Below are 20,221 nucleotides of genomic sequence, written 5' to 3' on the forward strand. Positions count from 1 at the left end.
TTGAAAGGGATTTGTTTAACAGTTGTAAAAAAAAATAAGTCATTGTAATCCACCATGCCTTGGCTCTGACTTCTCCCATTACTTAAGTTTCCGTGCTGCCTCAGCTCCCCCATCTCCAGTGAAGCATTAGTGCGTGTGCCAGCATATGGTCACTGCCACACAAAGGAGAGCAGGAGGCCACGAGTGGAGCGCTTACACCCGTCTTTCATTACCTTTCTATCTCGCTGGCTCTGACCCCCTCCTCTCTCCCTAACAGCCATGCAGGCCAGCTGGCTGCTGCTCAGGTGTCACTTTCCTGGCTCAAGAGGAGGCAATGAGTGCATGATTTTTTGTTATTATATGAGAGTCGAGCATTAGAAAGAGATGAAAGCCTGCTGGGATGTGAAGCGCTCCAGGGAGCTTGTTTTGTGTGCCATAACCTACTCATAGCAGCCAGGTGATGGTGCTTCACCGGGCCATCCAGGCAGCCCGAGCTGGGGATATTGCACTCCTGAAGGAGCTTACATCTTCCGGTTACCTCTCCCAGGCCATCACCGATGTACAAGGTGCAGGCCCTGTGCACCACGCTGCTAGATGTGGACGCCTGGAGTGCCTGCAGTTCCTGGTGGGAGAGCTGGGGCTGGCACCTGACATCCGGGCATCAAACGGGGCCACACCAGCTCATGATGCAGCAGCTACTGGCCACATCCGTGAGCTGCAGTGGCTGGTAGGTCAAGGAGGTTGCAAAATAGAGGTAAGTCTATACAAAGAGAACAGTCTTAACACAAAAGAGGAGATACGCATACGACAGCTCAAATGTCGGCGATTAATTCCTCATGTTCAGCTCTTAGTTGTGCCTGAGTCTGAGTTCAGTCTGAGATGACTTTTGATGCCTAAGTGATCTCAAAGTGAAGTTACACCACTGCTGCAGGAAAAGGTACAGTACGCTGCCTTTTCAGAAGTATTACCAGCTCACTACATCACATGGTGTTGACTTACTAAGTATCCATTAGTATTATGTGGCAAGTGTAATTATGAGCATGCGTGAGGGGAGCTCCAATTAAACTATCAGCAGTCAAGTTGAACTCACTCACGGTAGGGATCAGTAAATTATACCTGCAGTAGAGCTGTTGGGATTAATAATCAATCCAAAATTCTTCTTTGATAACTGTTGAATGTCTCAAAATAGAAGAAAAGTCATTAGCTGGTCCCAGATGTGTTAAATGTTAGGATATGCTGCCTATCTATGTCCTCCATTTACTGATGTTTACATATGTCATCATGTATGGTTTACAAAGTGTACAACAAACAACACAAAACAAGGAAAAGATGGCAGGGCAGCGCATAGATCAAGAATCAGCCATAGAACAACATTTCACAACATGTTATGAGAGTTCAGCAGAACAATGCCACTACTTTTGTAAAAGTAGAAATGGAGGGTAGGAACGATTTTTAATTTAGTAAAAAACACGAGAAAAGACAATGTTATAATTCAATGTAATCTGTTTCTCTATAAAATCAGATTTACACTAAAAGACTGTTTGATAAATAAATACAAAGCGTTGTTTCCCTGTAGTGCTTCCATTGGTAAAACCTTGTATGTTCTCTGTACCACGTGTTACCATTGTGGGTTTGTCTTTGATCCACTGGAACCACATCCAACATCTAGATAGCAACAGTAATTTCATGAGGGAGTGTACTGTGAGGGAAAACCTCACCTTTCTTAATTGACGGGACTGATCAGAATACTTACTGCACCTGTTTGTGAATAACCCCCTCCTCTTGGAAAGCTTTGAATAAGCATTTACAGTAAAGATCCATTAATCGTATCAAACTCCATTTAACTCCGAGCTTTGTGATTGTTTCCAGGATAGAGACGCTGCTGGTGCCACAGCGCTCCACCTCGCAGCCCGGTTTGGTTGTGTCGGGGTCATTGAGTGGCTCCTTTCTGTTGGAGGAGAGGCAGCGGTGGAGACAAACTGTGGAGCTGTACCTGCTCATTATGCTGCAGCCTATGGGGACCTTACCTGTTTAAAACTGCTTGTTCAACAGGCACCTGGGTGGGTATATGTGATCCATCAAACATGAATGATTTTTCTTTTCATTACAATTTAAAAGAATTGGAATAAGGCAGTGCTACAAACCCACATAAAACTCTCTGTGTGTGTGTGTGTGTGTGTGTGTGTGTGTGTGTGTGAGACTGGGTTATTACAACGTTCTTTTGCGTATTTCTATTAAAAATCACAGAAATAATTTATTGACATCTTGGTATGGCACAGAAACTAGATGATTTATGACATCAAGTTACAATCATACACAGACACGGGAAGTGTTTCCCCCTCCCATTAAGATGCTCTACCTCCTAAACCTGAGACAGCTGCACTTACTGAGTACGTACTAAATGAAGATGGGTTGTCCTTCCTCTTGCTTCATTTCCTTGTTACAGGAGGAGAGTATGACTGTAATTTGCATGACACAAGGCAGGGTCAGACCATCAAATGTGAGCATCAGTGACCTGTGAATAATACATGTCGAGTAGACACTGTCACTTGTCAGCGCTGTGGTGGAAGATCAGTGAGTTCATCAGAGTAAACGAAGCCCTGATGTGTGTAAACCTGTCTGAAAGAAACAAAGAAAGGTTTGATGCTATTTATTAAGGATATCTTCTCATCACCACTGCTTCCTCCTCTTCTTTTTTTTACCTTGTTTGATAAACTTTTTAGTGAATATGTTTTTATTATAGAGTAGAGAAGGCATATAAAATATGTTTCTACATTAGTTCTTTAATAATGCGTTTAATTTGATTTTGATTCTGATAAGCCAAAACTAACTTTTCTTCTAACTTACAAATGGACTTGTGATTTCAAAGAAAATTAAAGAAGGCAGCTAAAACAGAGCCAGTTCACAAGAACAAGAAAAGTGGAGTCCCTAATGATATACTTTCAGAATAATTCTTAGAAGGTCCTGTGAGGTTTAAATTCCCTGAGAAATAACAAACTTCCTAATGTTCAACCATTCCACAAGTCATTTAGCAGACACTTTTATTCAAAGTGAAATCCGTCAGAGAGTAAGAACAACATGAGCAATGATCTAGAGAGGAGGAAACAATGTCAGTAAGTGCAAACAAATAGCTTCAGAATCTCATCGGACAAACATGCAGAGCACAGGCGCATAGCCTTGTTGATGTATCTTCATCAACAACATCAACAGCGGAGTTCTAATCAGTATCAAGCCATCCTAAATATTGTCATCATCACCATCAAGTGTATGTTCATGTAAGAGCTGGGTTTTCAGCTTTTTCTTTAAGGTGCAAAGAGACAGCGGCAGATCCAACGGCGTTTGGTAGTTATTTCCGCCACGAGGGGCGGCAGGAGAAGTCTAGTTAGAAACTGAGGACTCTGTTGTGCAGGTTGGATCAGATGCCTTTAGAATCCAAATTTCGTTGTCTATGTACAATGCCAAATAAAGATATAAATGTTGTATAAACTGAGTTGTAATCTGGACCAACCCTGAATTGATCCTGAATCAAATAATTGCGTTTTATCTGAGATCTTGGTTTTGTTATAATAGCTCTGCAACTCATTTTTTTATTTATTAAAAGTATTTATTATCTGGCACTCAGAAATCCTTGACCTCTTGTTTATGTTTGTTGGAACTTAGGTGTGTGAACCATCAGACTGGACTTGGTGCTACCCCACTCTACCTAGCCTGCCAGGAGGGTCACCTGCATGTAGTAGAGTACCTTGTGAGGGGCTGCCGAGCTGACGTTCACCTGAGGGCCCACGATGGCATGACCTGCCTGCATGCTGCTGCTCACATGGGCCACCAAGCTGTGGTGGTTTGGCTGGTCAGTACATAAGCGCTACAAATGTTTCCTGAATATATTTTATTTAGTTTTTCGTCACAACTTTGATTCTTTTCCTTAAAACCAAACTAGGCGACCAGTACTGATATCTGCCTGTCCTGCCAAGACAGAGAAGGAGCAACTGCTCTGCACTTTGCTGCCAGCAGAGGGCACTATTGCATCTTGGAGACCCTGCTTAGCATGGGATCAAAGGTCATCAAGGATTACTGGGGAGGGACCCCGCTTCATGATGCAGCAGAGAATGGAGAGCTGGAGGTGAGATGAAACATCTAATGTTCATAGTTTTCTCTAATTACTGTCCAATTATAATGATATTTTTTTATTTTTCTTCTTCCTTCTCTAAGTGCTGTAAAATCCTGTTGGCCAATCAGGCAAACCCTTCAGAGCAAGATATTGATGGGTTAACAGCAGCACAGCTGGCAGCATATAATGGACACCATGAATGTGCCAGATATCTCTGTATCGCTGTCATGGAAGAAAATGTAAGCTCTCTCTTTTTCTTTTTTTAAACTTTTTAGGAAGTTGTTGTTTTTTTTTGTTAGTTTCTTTTTTTAAGAAAAGCAAGTTTATGTAGAGCGCTATTCATAGATCAAGAAAATAAACAAGGTTTGCATTGTTAAAACGGCATGAAGAAGAATAAGACATTGAAATACAAAATATATTATTTGAAGTAAACACAAGGTAACTGTGCTCCCCTAATGAACGAATTATGTGAAGACATCCCTTTTATTCCAGTTATGCTCCTATGCTAGTAGTTTAAATTACATAATCTACCCTATGGCCCTAAACGACAGACACAACCAAATAGCATTGCCACCTTCAACAGAGCCAGGCGGTGTCGATGCAAGCTAGGTTGTGAGCTCATCAGTCATTGATTTGACTATTTCATCACCTTTAAACTGTTCATTGAGACAATCATCCTGCTCAGGCCTAAGTCTTTTTCTCTTAAGGCTGCATTCTAATTCACAAAAGATACTAGAAACGCCTTTTTAAGTCAACTGAAATTAGTTGTGTTTTCAAAACTCCCTTTGTGTCAGCACTGCCCAGCTGTTAACTCTGGCATGAAAATCAAAGCTAATTTGGGGAGTAAGATCAACAGCAAACATCTGGAAGGTCTTGAAACCTCGCTGAGTCATCTCTTAATTTGTGACATGTATTTATGCAGGTCAGGCCTGTTGCTCTCCAGCACTGTTGTCTTCCACTCAGCCTGATTGCTCTGCTCTCAGTTTAAGAGGTCTCAGAGAGTGAAGGATGATGGCCTTTGTCTCTTAATAAGGCATTACAGGTACTGATGTCGTGAGTGCTGGAGGAGATTTTGGTTCTCAGTCAGCTGCTGAGAACTCTCTGAGATTAGCTCTTTAGTGTTGTACAGAAGCACGGCACTCCCTGACGTGACATGATGAATATTTCAGTGTTGACACCTTTGCTTGTGCTGATGCTGCCTGTACAAGTCACAGGTCAGTGAGGTAATAACTAACTCGCATTTAGAACAAATGAATTTTAAGTTTGCCTTTTGCTTACCTTTAAATAGCTTCATGACTGTTCGGTTTAGAGGATTTCATTTCATACCGACACTGAAATGTGATCTTTGTGGATCAGATTTGAAAAGGGTCACAGAAAACACTTCTAACTGAAAGAGCCCATGGGGACCACTCTGTCAGCGGACTTGTTGAAGTCCTCGTGCTCTCTGTAGTTTTTTTTCTCCCTTTCACACTTCACTCGCCACCTATAGCGCAGACTACACAGCGATGTACACAGAGTAACGAAAGCTGTTAGCCAATAAAGGCCATGAATAAGTCAGCAGAGAAGAGCGGCTCTCATACATGAAGAGGATGATCATAGGAAGCCAGTGAGGCATTGCTGCAGAGCTCTCCCTTCAGAAATAATCCTCCCCATGAACAATGGAGAGCTAATTAGCGCCTGGGCTGCTGCGAGGTCCAACGCAGCCGGAGCCGGCGCCAGCTAAGGGCCTATCAGTTACCCCTCTCCAGCGGCTCAGGTGGAGGGCCAGGGGGCTGAGTCCGTTATGAGATCCACAAGCTTAAGTTTCAGTGTTTTCACCATTCTGATGCCTGGAACCAGCAACTCTATCCCTCTGTGGACTTGGAGAGCAGGATGTCACTGGCTTCAAACACACGTTTGATTGTGTGTCATGTTTTTTCCAGGGACTTGGAAGTGCAATGATTGTCACCTCTGGATACTGTATGATGTGGGTGGTAGACACAGAATGATGTATCATCTTTCTTTTGAACGTCTGCGGCGAGATGTGAACAAAGAGGTCATCTGATAGAGAACCTGAGACAGCAGTTGATTGATTCAAATCAGCATTTTATTTATAGAGCAAATTATTTATTGCTTCTTAAATATACTATTAAGTTAGACATGCCTTAATTACATTTCTGCTGGTGTTTCAGGTTTGTAAAGTGCTGGGTGGATCACAGAATTCATCGGGTCTTAAGTGTCACTCAGATCATCTCATTTCCGAGCAGTGACCTAAATGGGTCGGGATGTTGACCAAAGAGAGAGAGCAGCACATTTGGCCTCTCCGCATGTTTGGATCGCTCACAACGAGGTCGGACTTGTTCAGCTCTGTCAACCGCACTTCCTCATCTAGCTTCTCAGGAACAGCTGCGATCAAATAAACAGTATGTTGTGAGGTTTACTTCACTCGCAATTGGGACTTTTGCTCTCCATTCACAGAGACCAGGCCAAAGGCACTTTTTTGAGAACAGTATTTTTAGATTACTAAGAGAGAGGAAACATACTGTTCTCTATTTCATCATGACACTGTTCAGGATGTGGTCAGAGTTTTCGCTTTTGTGCATTGCTAAAGTATGATAAACATGGTTTATTGCATCTCATATAAATTGATTGACAACATGAGCATCTAATGGACTTTTGATGTCCTTTGTAATGTCAGAGATTAAGACCTTTTTTTGAAGCCCTCCATCCTATCTCACACTCTGATCTTTTAATCTGTTATAGTGTTTTGAAGTCTTGTTCATCGTAGAACATGGGCTGTCTATTTTACTATCTATAGCATATCCCAGAACATGTAGTACTCTCCACTGAACATGTTTCAATGTAACAGTGTATATTAAGAAGGAGTCAAGTTCTACTTATTGCCATAGGGCTGCAACAGTCCATCAATCAACAGAGATATACTATTGCTGTATTGATAATTTATTAATCATTTCATCATCAGCAGTTGTCAAGAGCTTTTGTTTTATGTTGATTTTGGCAGCCCCTGTAGACAAAAACAATATGGTGTCAAGCATCTGCCCAAAAGACCCACATGGAGACACCACAATGAAAGCCCACCAACCGCATGGAGTTGCATGGGTGTCAGGTGCATGATAAGCCAAGGAGCAAGCATAGGCGGGGTGAAAATCCCCGGCTGCACAGACTAGTTCTCTGGACATCACCTGCCTGGTGGGGAAGTAGCTGGAGCTTGTGTGGCAGGTGGAGCGCTACCAGCTTTTGGGTTCACCTCAAAGCACAGCACCGGAACCAAACTCCTGGATAGGAGGAGTTTCTGGAGTGGTGTGAAAGCTCCCAGGTGGGTGTTGGGATACTACAAGCCCCTGGCTCAGCACTGCTGAGTTGTAGGTGACTCTTTCTGACTGTTGTGTGTGCGTATGCACCTACCTAAAGTTTAGATTACATGGCCCTTTTGTAGTCTTTCGGTGGCATCCTGGAAGGGGTCCCACCTGGGGAGCATAGTCATGTTCATAAATGGACCGATTGGTACCAGAACCCCCGAGCTCAATGATCAACTTTGTAGTTGTTTCATCAGATCTGCTGCAGTATGTGTTGGAAACTCACCGGCCTTCTGTTGGTGAGTTGGATCAGATGGTTGGGAAGGTCGTCACAGATTCTGTTTGTATTTTTGGGGATGTTATCCCAAGGAGCAGCTGAGGAGAGGAGGGTTTGCAGTTGGCAGTTTGGGGGCTTCAAAATCTCATCTCTGCTTTTTGCAGATAATGTGGTTCTTTTGGCTTCCTCATGCTGGGACCTCTAGCAGGCATTGGGGTGGTCTGCAGCCAAGTGTGAAGCATCCAGCATCAGGCTCAGCACCTTCAAGTCCAAGGCCATGGTTCTCTGATGGAAAACAGTGGATTGCTGCATTTGGGTTGGGAGTGAGTTGTTGCTCCAATTGAAGGTCTTTTAGTATCTCAGGGACTTGTTCACATGTGAGGGTAATACTGTGAGAGAGGGGTATCTGATTAAGATGCCTCCTGGATGCTCGATTTTTCTGTAACTATCAGATACCTGCCAGAAGGGTCAGTGGTGATGTGGGATAATTGAAATGGTACCATGTTCAATAAACAATATCGCAACCCCCCCCAAGCTTTAGATGAAATAGTAGATTGATAGAAACTTGAAAACCCATTAGACCTGAGACTACTTGTATCAGAAGGTTTTATATGCATAGAATGTAACATCAGCAGACAGTGATTTCAAGTATGAGCAAACTTTTCCTCTTCTTGTTTGACTTCCCATACCCTTCACATTCCAAGTAAAATGTAGTGTCCCTACAGTGCTATTCTTCAACCTGTACGAATGCAGCAAATATTTAACACAAAGAGCAGGCTTGATCACTTTGAAAAAGATTAGAAACATGAACCAGGTGTATACTCTTTCACTTTTTTTTTTATCACACTTCCTATCATTATAGCAGTATTGATTATAGTTACCACTCGTCACATATTTTTCTCATATTATGCAGGCTTGAGTATGACTCACCGTGAAACAGTCAGTAGTTAGTGGTCTACATGGGGAGAATAACTTTCACAGAAACTGACCCAAAGGCATCTGTGACAGCCTTTTGGAATAACTTAATAGAAATAATTGAACTTCTTATTAGTGGTCTGGCTAACTTTTCACAAGATCATACAGAGGTATCGGTATTAGTGAGACTTTTTTATGAACAGTCAAAACCCTGAATTTTAGTGATGAAATGCCCCTAAATTATGTGCTGATTTCATGATGAATTACAGTCCAAAAACATCAGCTTTTGGGTTCAGTACAGCTTTTGGGTGAAGGAATGCTGATGGACATGTTTTAAAGATGGATTTTAGGAGTTTGTAGCTAAAATCTTAAATTACAACGAAAATAAAAACAAAGAAAAACAACTCAATTTAGGATCTATTTTTAATCAGTTAATAATTTTTCACAATTTAAAAGAATGAGGTCACACTTTGTCACAATGCTTATTTTGTTGTTGTCAGTTTTTTCCACTGAACTGTCAAACATATCTACTGAAGCTTATGGTATCACATTGTGTTTCCACAGTGAGTCCTCACTCATTTGACCCCCACCCTCACAATAGAAAACACCTGATGAATAAGCTCATTCAATTGTTCCAAGTGGAAAAATCGCCTGAACGCGCATGGATAAAATGTCTGTTTTCCAGCTGCTTTGACAAGTCTTCCGCTGATACCTCCCTCCGTACAACAACGTGGCCGTTGGATTGTCCATGCATTAGTGACATTACCAGCCATCCTATCCTTTCCCTTAATTATTAAGAGCATTCTCCGATCAGAGTTTATTGTTTATTGCCTGGCGGCCCTTGGCCACTGGCACAGCTGCTGATGTTGGTGTCAAACAAGTGGTTGGTGATCTTAAGATAGTATCACATTCACAACACGGAGCAACCGCCGTGGATACCTGGGCGTATGAACCGGAGCCTCTGCAGTGTCTCTGAACAGTGAGCTCCTACCAGTCAGCTCTGGGAGAATCGCTTATGGTCAAGGTCAGTACGTTTTAAACTGGATTATTGATCGTTTCCTCTATTATTTATAGTTTGTGTGCTGCGTCTGCTTGTATTTAATCCTTTTTCGGCTCGAGAACATTGTTTTAAGTGTTTCTTATAAGTGATTGGAAGGGCTGAGTAATATTTTTTTGAAATGAAAGGAAAGCTTTGTTCTGTTAACAGGCCCTAGTTGGCAGATGTTTTGGCAGTGTTGTAGCTGTTTTCTGATCAGTTGTGGCCTCTTACGGTTAGGCATGACTAATATTCCCTGCCCATGACCTTAATACATGTTGTCATTGTTGATTTTTGCAAATTGCACATGCTTTATTTCCTTTTTTAAAACCTTGTGTGTTGCTGAAAATCATTTTTCTTCTCCACTATGTTGTTAAAATGTTACAGTTTTAGGTAGAGGAATAACAGTTTTTCTTATCGCTTGTTCTTTAGCTGCTGTGAACGTAAAGAGCTGTAACTGTTGTGTCGGTCTGTTGTTAGCCTGTGAAGCATTTACCTCCATGCAGGAAACCTGAGAGTATTTTAACATGTGAGTGGACATGTATTTACACTATAGTGTTCTGTGTATAATGTACACCCGCTGTATACATTCCACATTGCAATTTATCACCAAGAACGTGAAGGTTTCACATGGAAACAGGTTGTTTTAATAAAGGATTTCAGTGTGCAGAATTACAAGACATGTTTTTTAAATACACATGTTGTTCTGAAATACTTCAACCCTCTCATGGCTCAACCCACAGGGACCAGAGATTACTGGTGCTGCATGTCCGACAATGAGAGTAGCTGTTTCTTAACTCTTGGCTCCTAATCTGTAGTGATCGGTCTCTTTGTGGTCTTTGATAGAGGGAGAGTGGATCCAGTCCAAAACAGGGCTAGGCTATCTATATTTGCGTGGCAATCGTGATGGGGTGCTGATGAAAACCAAATGCTCTCAGGCCACTGAGACTAATTAAACACACACACAAAGACACTCGCACAAGGGCTGGTTCATGATAGCTTTTAGGACATTGAACTGTTACAAGAAGGGTCACAAGGGAAACTGGCTCCCCCCTTTCCTCTTTTCCCAGCCTCGTTGTTTATCTATTTGTGCGTTGCACAACTTCGGGGAAGTTTATTCCTCCACCCGAGCAGTGTCACAGCATATTTCGTGCTGCTCCACATCAAAGTGCCGTGTGAGAGGAAATGGCAAGGACCACCTCATGGACACAAAGCACAACAGCATGCAGAAGCATATTAGTGCTGCCTTTGATGTTTTGGTTGTTAATAATGTCCTTGGAGAGCTGAATTTGATATGCATTCTGCATGGAGTGCATTAGGACAACGCAGGTTCATTAAAGGGGATCTAAATGCTTCCATACATGCTATATCCTCCCTGGAGCAGCGCGAAAGGCTGCCAATTATTCAAGGTTCTTACTATCCCATGCATTTGTTTATTTCTTATGTCTTGAGAATTTAGCTTTAAATTATGTTCCTGTTTGCCTGGACATTAAACATTATTTTATCTAGATTATTTATTAATTCCTTTTTATTTATTTGGAGAATTAAAAGTGTATTCCACCAATATGATATATGTATATGCTTTCCAAAGAAACAAAGTCCCTGTTTTTTTTTGTGGCTGAGCAAAACCAATATACGTGAGCCAAACCTGTAAACTGTCTGTAAAGGCATATGCTTGAAATACTGGTAAAAATCTGTGTGTTCTTATACAACAATAAAATAAGACTGTCCGAGAGCAGCTGATGAAGTCCTGTGTAGGTGTGCTAAAAGGTACCCCTCTGGTACTCTCCAGTGTGGGGATCCAAATTTAAAGTTATCAACAAGTTACCGACTCATGATGGGTTTGTAGCCGTGATGAAATAAAGGATTGTGATTAGTTATTCCTCTGAGTGTCTCCGATCTCTTTGATGACAAAAAATAACTCGCTTTTTGTGATTCTGCTTGGTTTTTTTTGTAACACACTGTTAGTTTATTTTTGCAAGTGTTGTTTTTTTTTTTTTACAAAACACATGCACACGCTTCAGTACAGAGGTCACCTGAGTCATCTGTTCAAAATCATCTGAATCTTGTTCCACATGAAAACAAATGTGTCTATCTGTCGGCCAACAGCCATGAGATAACCTTTCTTGTGATTAAGCTTTTTTAATAAAAAGTGACTTCAGTTCAAATGGAAGGAGACACATTTTTGTACTTGACCTTTTTTTTTCAAGGTTTTTATTATTGAGCTTTTGATGCCTTGATTAGATGTTTATAGTGAGTGGAAATCAGGTCGAGAGAGAGAGAGCGAGAGCACAATAATAGTAAGTAAGTAAAGCTTTATTTATATAGCACTTTTTAAAACGACACGTTACAAACTGCTTAACACAACAAAGAAATAGAACAAACAGGAAAAACAAGGATAGAAAAACAGTTCCAACATGCACATACAAACTTTCTGACACACAGTGACATCATAATATGCAGGACAAGAGCCTCAGTTTGGATTTGAACCCTGGATGTGTGACCAAATCACTAAGCCACTGTTGTCCCAAACCTGACATTTTCTTTCTCCCAACTTTTCCAACAATAGAAGAAAATGTAACTGATGTCTATCAAGGTGTAGTTTTATACCGGACAATATACATTTCCGTCAATATCAACTGAACTTATCTCCCTCACTGAAGGGAGATGATTATAAAATAATCACATCTTTTTTGTCTTTGACTTTCAACCAGAAAGTATTTTATACTGTACTAGATTACATGACCTATAAAACTTCAGTAACTCATATTCTGGTCCCCAGCAGGCTGATGTTACTTCATTTGTCTGTTAATTATAACTATAAGGGTAAATTGGTTTTAAAAGTCTTAAGTCAGATTTCATATCCCTGTGTTTGCAGACAGCCTGTGTGGATCAAAACATCGAGTTGAAGGTGAAGCCGGCTGTGTTATTACAGAACAAGAGGGAGGACTACTACGGCTGCCTGAGTGGCACATGCAGGGACGGGTACAGCTCTAACTCACCCATGGATAGTTTAAAGGTAAACACTGTAATTAGTTGATTTATCATGTTTTCTATTGAAAAAACCCGTTGTAAAACAACTGCGACATGCCTGTTTTCCCCCCTCTAAATAAGCAACCGGAGAGTGAGGAGTCCCCGCAGGCCAGATACCCTCAGCCTTCGACTGCACCTCCTTTATCCTCTGCTTCAGCTTCACCTGCCGAGGCCGAGAAAACGAGCACCAACAGAATGGAACAGGTTCAAATCGCAACATCTGGTAAAATTTATTATCAAATACAATCTCTTTAAAGAAAAGCAAAGCAAAGAACTGTTCAATGGAAAACCTGATTCTGATTTATCCTCCAGTTATTAAAGGTTTCAGTCAACCCAAGGCCGCTGGGAGTAAGATAACCATCCCAGCTGATAAAACGCCGGATGGAAATCTCCTGGCAGAGAGAAAACTTCTTTGTGACATGAAGTCCATAAATTCTTTGAAACAATCAAGCTTATCGGGACTCTTTACGGGACAAGCAGTATGTACAATAAGACTCCTTATTCTGTTCTTCCTTTCTACCTTCCTTCCTTCCTTTCTTTAGCCGTGTATTTTACACCTGGACCCTCAGCGCTGTCCCACAGCAACTAAACCACCTAATAACCTAATTATGATGACACAGCTATAGGTAATTGTTATTACACGTGATTAGGGTCACATTATTTTCATAATGACTCTGTAACCTTGACGATTGAAATAATAACATGATGTAACATGTGACTAAACATCTGTGAGGACTTCAAATACACTGACTGCAGATGTATAAATGTACATATAAAAGCCATCAAGGATGAAGTCCTATCACTATTTTGTTTTATGACAGGACACTGCATCACGTACAGTCAAAATCTGATGTCATTACCATGGTAACGAGAATAAATTCACAGCAGCCAGTTACCTTTACTCCATGACCTCAAAGTAGGTAAACGTACCATAGAACCCAAATGACAGATTTCAATAGGCCTCCAGCCAAACTGCTATACATGCTGCCGCCGCACACTTAATGGCACAACCGAGCTAATGAAACATCACCAACATCAGAAGCAACAACATCAACCATGCATACAAAACATGATAGAAAGGCAAACGTATTAGTAAAGGAAGTAGAGATAGGTGTAATACACAACATTTACCACAGCTGCTTGTTATTTAAAGTCAAAGTCCTTCTGTGTAGGTGAGTTCAGCGAGCCTGTTGTAAAGATCTGATTCCCTACACAATGGTTCATTTAGTTGTAGAACCACCAAGGTTTCTACAACTGTTTTTAAAAGCCCCAGTGCTTGCAAGTGTCCTGCTGGCCGCTGCCAGTCCGGTTGGTAAAGTCATTCAGACCTTACCAGCAACATAAATTGCAATGCTCCAAATCTGTAAGCCTCAGGTATCTTTCATAGTCGCTGGATTGAAAGTGGGCTAGAAAACCTTCCCCGTCTTCACCATGTCCAGCTTCTCTTGAAACATCCTTCTCAAAAAAGAATTTGCCAATAAATCCGCCACGAAATCCGTTTCTTCTCCTTCAGCCATGTGTGTGAAAGAAAACTGAGCTAGCTAATAAGAATCTATGCCACACATAAGTGCTAGAAAATGTTATACACAAAAAAACCTGACAATCCTTAATTTGAACTTCTCCAACGATGTGGAGACCAATCAAGCCACATTAAATTATGACGTGGTCGGTAAGGCAAGATAGATTGCTCTGGCATGTAATGCAAAGGATAAACATTTCAAACTCAGTTTCTGTCATGTCAATTCTCAGTTCGAAGAATATGGCAATCAACAATGGGGACAATCCCCATTCACTTTAAATACAGAGCTATTTATTTTAAATTGTGATGGCAACACAGAGGCTAAATCTGATTGGATAAAAGCTGTATTTAAAACAAGCTGCACATCTAAGCAAGTGAGTAGCTATGAAACTAAGATTAACCAAATGGGAACAATTGTGATACAACATAAAGTGTTCATTAAATGTTTTTTTTTTTTTTACAAAGTATACCTCTTTGATTCTTACAGCGTAAAGTCCAGCAGAGAAGGCCCACAAATGGTTTCACTGTGTGTCTTTGCAGAATAAAATGGTGGTTCTGCCCACTGAGGAGGCCAACCTGTCGGACATCGACTACCTGGTGCCCACTCATGACGAGAGAGGCCGTCCTATCGCTGAGTGGAAGAGGCAGGTAATGGTGAGACAGCTGCAGGCCAGACTGCTGGACGAGGAGGATCAGAGGAGGAAGGTAATGTCTTCACAAAGATCAAACTGTTTATTTGAGTTCTGCAAAAATCAAAATCTTACAAATCTTCGTGAGATCTGGAGAAATTAGCTTGTTATCACAGGATCACCAGCGTTGCTCTCTGAGGATAATGAGATTAATCAATCAAGATCTGCAACCAGAAACCGAAATTGCTGTTATAACAGAGACACAGAGTAAAATAAAAAAAATATGGATGTACTGTATGTTGGCTACTGGACTTCTGTAATTACTCCTGATGACCCATGCTGCTCACAGCCATTGCAGGATGTGTTATTATTTTTTTGGGTTGTCTTTCCATCTCTTATTCCCATTCTACTGAACTAATACTGTTGGATCCCCTCAAAAAAAGTCTGCAATTGGCACTTGTTAAGGACAGACTTATTAGAAGTTGGCTGACACATGTACAGTATATCTCTAACAACACAAAAACATGCTTACTATGACAACTATGCTAACTATGACATGATAGTCATTACTTTATAGTAATGACTATTTTCATTATTTAGATCATAATATCCTGGAAAAACATTTATGCACACCTCATTGTTATGAACACAATATTTCAGAGGGCCTGAAAGAAATATCAAGGTTGGTTTTATTGGATTCAGTTGGACTGATCAAATTTTGGTGGGCAAAGGTTATGGTCTCTGTGACTTGAGGTCTGCTGAGTTATTGTGTATTCAATATTGAGGAATTGTGTGCAGTCCTTGAAAAGTGAGTTACAGTCTCTTCAATTCAAATTACTGCCTAACCAGACCACAGGGAGCGATATTTAAATTGTGGTCTTATTTTGTGAATCTATTTCATCATCTTTGACTTTAAATTGCATCTAACCAAAATCTAAACATGTAACACATTTCCAGTCAAGTCATATTTCTGAGGTTTGGATTGCAGTTTTACTGTATCATTACTCTTCACTCATTACTTTTCTCATGCCACAGCCATTCAAATTTATACAAAAAACTGTTTATATGACAATCCGTTTTATTTGTGTCCACTCCTCGCTCACAGGAAAATGGGAACAGATATGCCAAAGTCACCTGGAGGTACTCCCAAGCCCACAATGCCATCCTGGGGCCTTCTGGTGAACTGCTGGCCGAGGATGACCTCATCTATCTGGAGCAGCAGATTGCCAACGTCTCCATGCAGAGGAACTGTGAAGGCTACGAGCTGGAGCTGGCTCGTTTGGCCGAGGAGCTCAGACACATCTTGCCAGCACCCATAGTGAACATCACCGTCAACACACAGTTCAGAAATTTCAAAAGTCATGTTCCCCTTCCTGTATGGTGCGGCCGTATCTCAGGCATTGTGAAGAGCATGTCCCTGCTCATGACCAACCTGACAGACCAACCCTACTGCAAGATGCCCAACACCGACCTGATCACTGTGTTCTCTCAGACGCCAGAGAGACAGAACTCAACCAGGGGACGCAGAGAGAGGATAGAGGATGAAATCCATCAGTTCGGAGTCTCAGTAAGGACTCTGAAGTCTAATTTTGAGACACTAAACTCCCCTTCATCGAAAGAGCCAAAGGAAGCTGTTTTGTTGAGTCCTTCTCTGGAGCTTGAGGCCACAGAGTCAGACAAACAACCCAAAGTCCTGAGTCCTGCTCAGGAAACAGATCAGAACAGTGACTCTGGTATTGATTATGATGAAAATATTGCAGATGTCCAGGAGACCACCAGTCTTAGAAAGGAGCGGATAGTTGTGCTGTTTTTAGGTCACTGGAAGAAATCTGCCTACACTGTGACACTGAAGAGCAAGGATGCAGCAGAGAGGAAGAAGAGCGGAGGAGACTCTGGCAACAAATCTGAATCGGTCCGCCGTGGCAGCGAGGAGAGCGCCCAGTCAAAGATGATGAACAGCTCACTGGGTCATTTCTTCAAGCAGAGGAGTGCTGTCAACAAGATGCTGGGCAACTGGAGGAGCATGATCTCCAGTGTCCCGTCCAGACAGATACGCAGGTAAGGCCGCACACAATAGTTACGGGAGTGTTCATTTGTGACGAACAACCCACTTTTTTTTTTGTAAAACACTGAATCTGGAAGACACTTGATTTTAAATTATTTAACATGCAGCATGTTAAAGCACTGATGGATCTTGTGATTAAACCACTGACTGCTGCATAGACAGTAAGCACTGTAATCAAAGTGACCCTTAAAGGAAGAGTGTGCAACTTTTTGGTCCAGTAGATGTCGCCCCCTTTAGCACCAGCATGAAACTTAAAACAAACGCACTCAGCTCTCCCCCAGTGACACACCACCAACCCCACTCTCTGTGTGCTAATGAAGTAATAAATTGCTTTGCACCATAATTAAAGTGGCGGACAAAATTGTCCATGGCTGGAGCTGCAATTGTCTGTGGCCAGCATTGTGTTGCTAGCAGGCTAATGTTAGCACACTTTGGTTAACTCAAATTTTGCCACAGTTCACTTTACATTACAAGTTAAAGGGATGCTTCACCAGTTGAGAAATGAATCTGTATTGAAATTGGGTCATACAGTACATGTAGAGGAAATGTGAAATAAATTTTGAAGTTGGTGCTTTCTTGACCGCGAAAAGGCATGGAAGGTCTTTTTTCAGACAAGAAATATGGAGATTTCCTGTCTCAGGGGAAAAATGAGGGCAGCATGCTCGACCATTCAAAAATACTACCAGGTTTGTAATGATACAAAGCTTCATGCTAATAGGTGAAGTACCCCTTTAATTGACACAGAATGAGTAGGGGCTGGTCGGCCGTCCCTCACAGGTGTCAAACTCCAGTCCTGGAGGGCCGGCTTCCTCAGACTTTTAGATGTTTCCCTGCCCTAACACCCCTGCTTTAAACCAATGTGTTGTCATCAAGCTCTGCAGAAGCCGGATAACGAGTCACTCATTGGATTCAACTGCGTCCAAGCAGGGAGACGTCTAACAGTCTGATGTTTTCAGTCTTTTTTATGAAGTTGCTTGCAAAAACGTTTAAGCTAGCAAGAATAATTCAAGCTAGGCGCCCTTAAAGTATTTTAGGTGAAAGTAACAGCAACAACAAAAGGACAGGGGAAAGGTTCAAGGTTGTCTTTATTTTCACTTAAACATCCATCAATCAGGCCGAGAATAGATGCAGCATAAAAGACTAAAATTTCAACAGACAATAAATACAACAAGACAAAATTACACAAGCACACTATTAGTCATTTAGAGAGCCAATGGCAGGGATGCAGGTAGCATAGAGGTTGGTGTAAGCACCTCATGTATGGAGGCTGTACGTCCTCCAAGCATGCGACCCTGGTTCAAATCTGACATGTGGCTCGTTCCCCCTCATGTCATTCACCACTCTCTCTCTCTCTCTCCCCCATTTCCACTGGCTCTCTGTGCACTGTCCTTTCTCTAAAATAAAAACATAAAAAGCCCCTCGATAAGACCTGAAATAAAACCAATGGCAGCTCGGACAAATACGTTCCTTAGTCTCTTGGTCCTGCATGCTGGCAGGCTGCATCGGCTGCCAGAGGAAAACATCTTCAACTTCATGAACATGTACTAGCTGGGATCAACTTGGCCTGACTTAGTCCTCTTTTTGAGTCCTCTAAACAAATGTGTTAAGTGAATGTCGATTACACACTTTGTCTGCTGGATATGTAAATAGGCACTTTTTTTTTTTTCACTTGCCAACACATTTGCTTTTGTGAGCCTTATCCGGTTTTTAGCTGCTGGTGAGATGTTCTGCTCGAAAGGGAAACGGAAATGTAATGAATGCAGCTTTAAAGTCCTAAGCTTAAGATTTGTTCAGTTTGATTATTCGTAGAGATTTGCTTAATATCCATGAGACAGCTCGGAAAATAAAATGTTTTTTCTCTAAATGTTTTGTGTCGTCTTAAAACGAAGCTGATCAATCCTCAATATTACACAAACTTCAGCATTAGAATTATTCCAAAGTGTATCAGGTATAGTCTTTAGGTGGAAACAAGTGATGACAAATCTTGAATAACCGTTTATTGTTGTCTGCAGACTCCACAGGCAGCAAGCCCTCTACTCCCCTGAGCAGTTCCTGCCTCGTTTGGATGGGGTCCCAGTGGAGTATGACAATCTGACCCTGGATCTCTTTATGCTGGGCTACTTTCACATCCTTGAACTGGAGCTTCCTGTGGATGAACGCAAGATGAGGCACCTGCTGTGTTTCGAGGTGTTCGATCACGTGGGGAGCTTTCCCTGGGAGCTGGTCAGGGACTTCCACAAGGCAGTCATGCAGGACATCGAGGCCGGGAACCGTGAGTGGAAGGACGGCTTTGAGGACATCAAAGTAAAGTTCTTTGGAAACACTGTAAGTCAGTCTGAAAGCACTGCAGAAGTTGTGAAACATATCCTCCCAGAGGTTAGACAGGTCCCTAAAGTCATTGTGCAAACACCCACCCCTGATGAAGGGATGCTCCACAGTGGAACTGACATTTCTAGTTTTAGCAATGAGGAGATTTGTAAATACATCGACCGCAGTTTTGCTTTTTGGAAGGAAAAAGAGGCAGAAATTTTTGATTTTGATATTGAGTAGTTGTTTTTATAAATACTTTTGTATGGTTTGTAGTTTGATAAAATGAGGCCTGGGTATCCACCCTTAAACCCCCAGGGCTGTTTGAATTACTTTATATTGGGGTTTTTTTAACTATCAAGTTCTGAAACTAGCAGAGAATGCTTTGCCAGGTTGCAAGCTTTGTTTACTTATTTTATCAGATTTTGCTTGATTTGAATTGTGATTTTATTATTTTTATACTGTTTTATTAGAATCTGAAGTTTGGACTTAAATGCTAATTTTTAAAAGATGTTTAGAACATTTATTGTATTATTACATTTTTTTTTCATGTATTTTGGTATTTCTTGTCAAACTCAGTTGTCAAATTAATTTCAAACCATACTCATCAACACCATTACAAAAAACAGGAGTGCCTAAGTTGTAAGTGTTTGTTAATTATTGGGTAAACATTTTGAGGGTAGAATTTTTTAATTTGATAAGAAAGCAAATCATTAAAAATGTCCCCAACATGTCCATAACGTGATCTGGTAGGATTAGAACATACTGGCATTAATATAAAATAAACTATTACACTGATTCCTCTGTATTTCAATTGTTATTGTTAACTTCTTTAAAGAGTTGTTACATTATATCTTCTGCTAGAATTCACCTTTGGAAGGCTTCTTTTTAAAATCGAATCTTTAAAACAAACTACTCCACAAACAAAAAACTTGTTCATTTGCTGAATTACTGACTGTTGTGATTTTTTTTTTTTATGTGTGTGTGTGTGTCTATATATATATATATATATATATATTTATTTATATATTTATATATATATTTATTTATATATTCT

General features: G+C 41.1%; 1 protein-coding gene across 1 annotated transcript; it reads left to right on the top strand.

Annotated features, from left to right (window-relative positions):
- The first annotated feature begins 10 nt into the window (after positions 1-10).
- Positions 11-20,095, top strand: espnla (espin like a). Its single transcript, XM_079349605.1, has 11 exons — positions 11-733; positions 1,849-2,039; positions 3,640-3,826; positions 3,917-4,099; positions 4,189-4,326; positions 12,490-12,630; positions 12,726-12,867; positions 12,957-13,123; positions 14,704-14,868; positions 15,898-16,850; positions 18,870-20,095. The coding sequence occupies exons 1-11, from the start codon at positions 440-442 to the stop codon at positions 19,405-19,407; spliced, it is 3,099 nt and encodes a 1,032-aa protein (XP_079205731.1). The 5' UTR covers positions 11-439; the 3' UTR covers positions 19,408-20,095.
- Positions 20,096-20,221: the final 126 nt, after the last annotated feature.

Source organism: Symphodus melops, assembly GCF_947650265.1.
Source record: "Symphodus melops genome assembly, chromosome: 8".
In the NCBI taxonomy this organism is placed as follows: domain Eukaryota; kingdom Metazoa; phylum Chordata; class Actinopteri; order Labriformes; family Labridae; genus Symphodus; species Symphodus melops.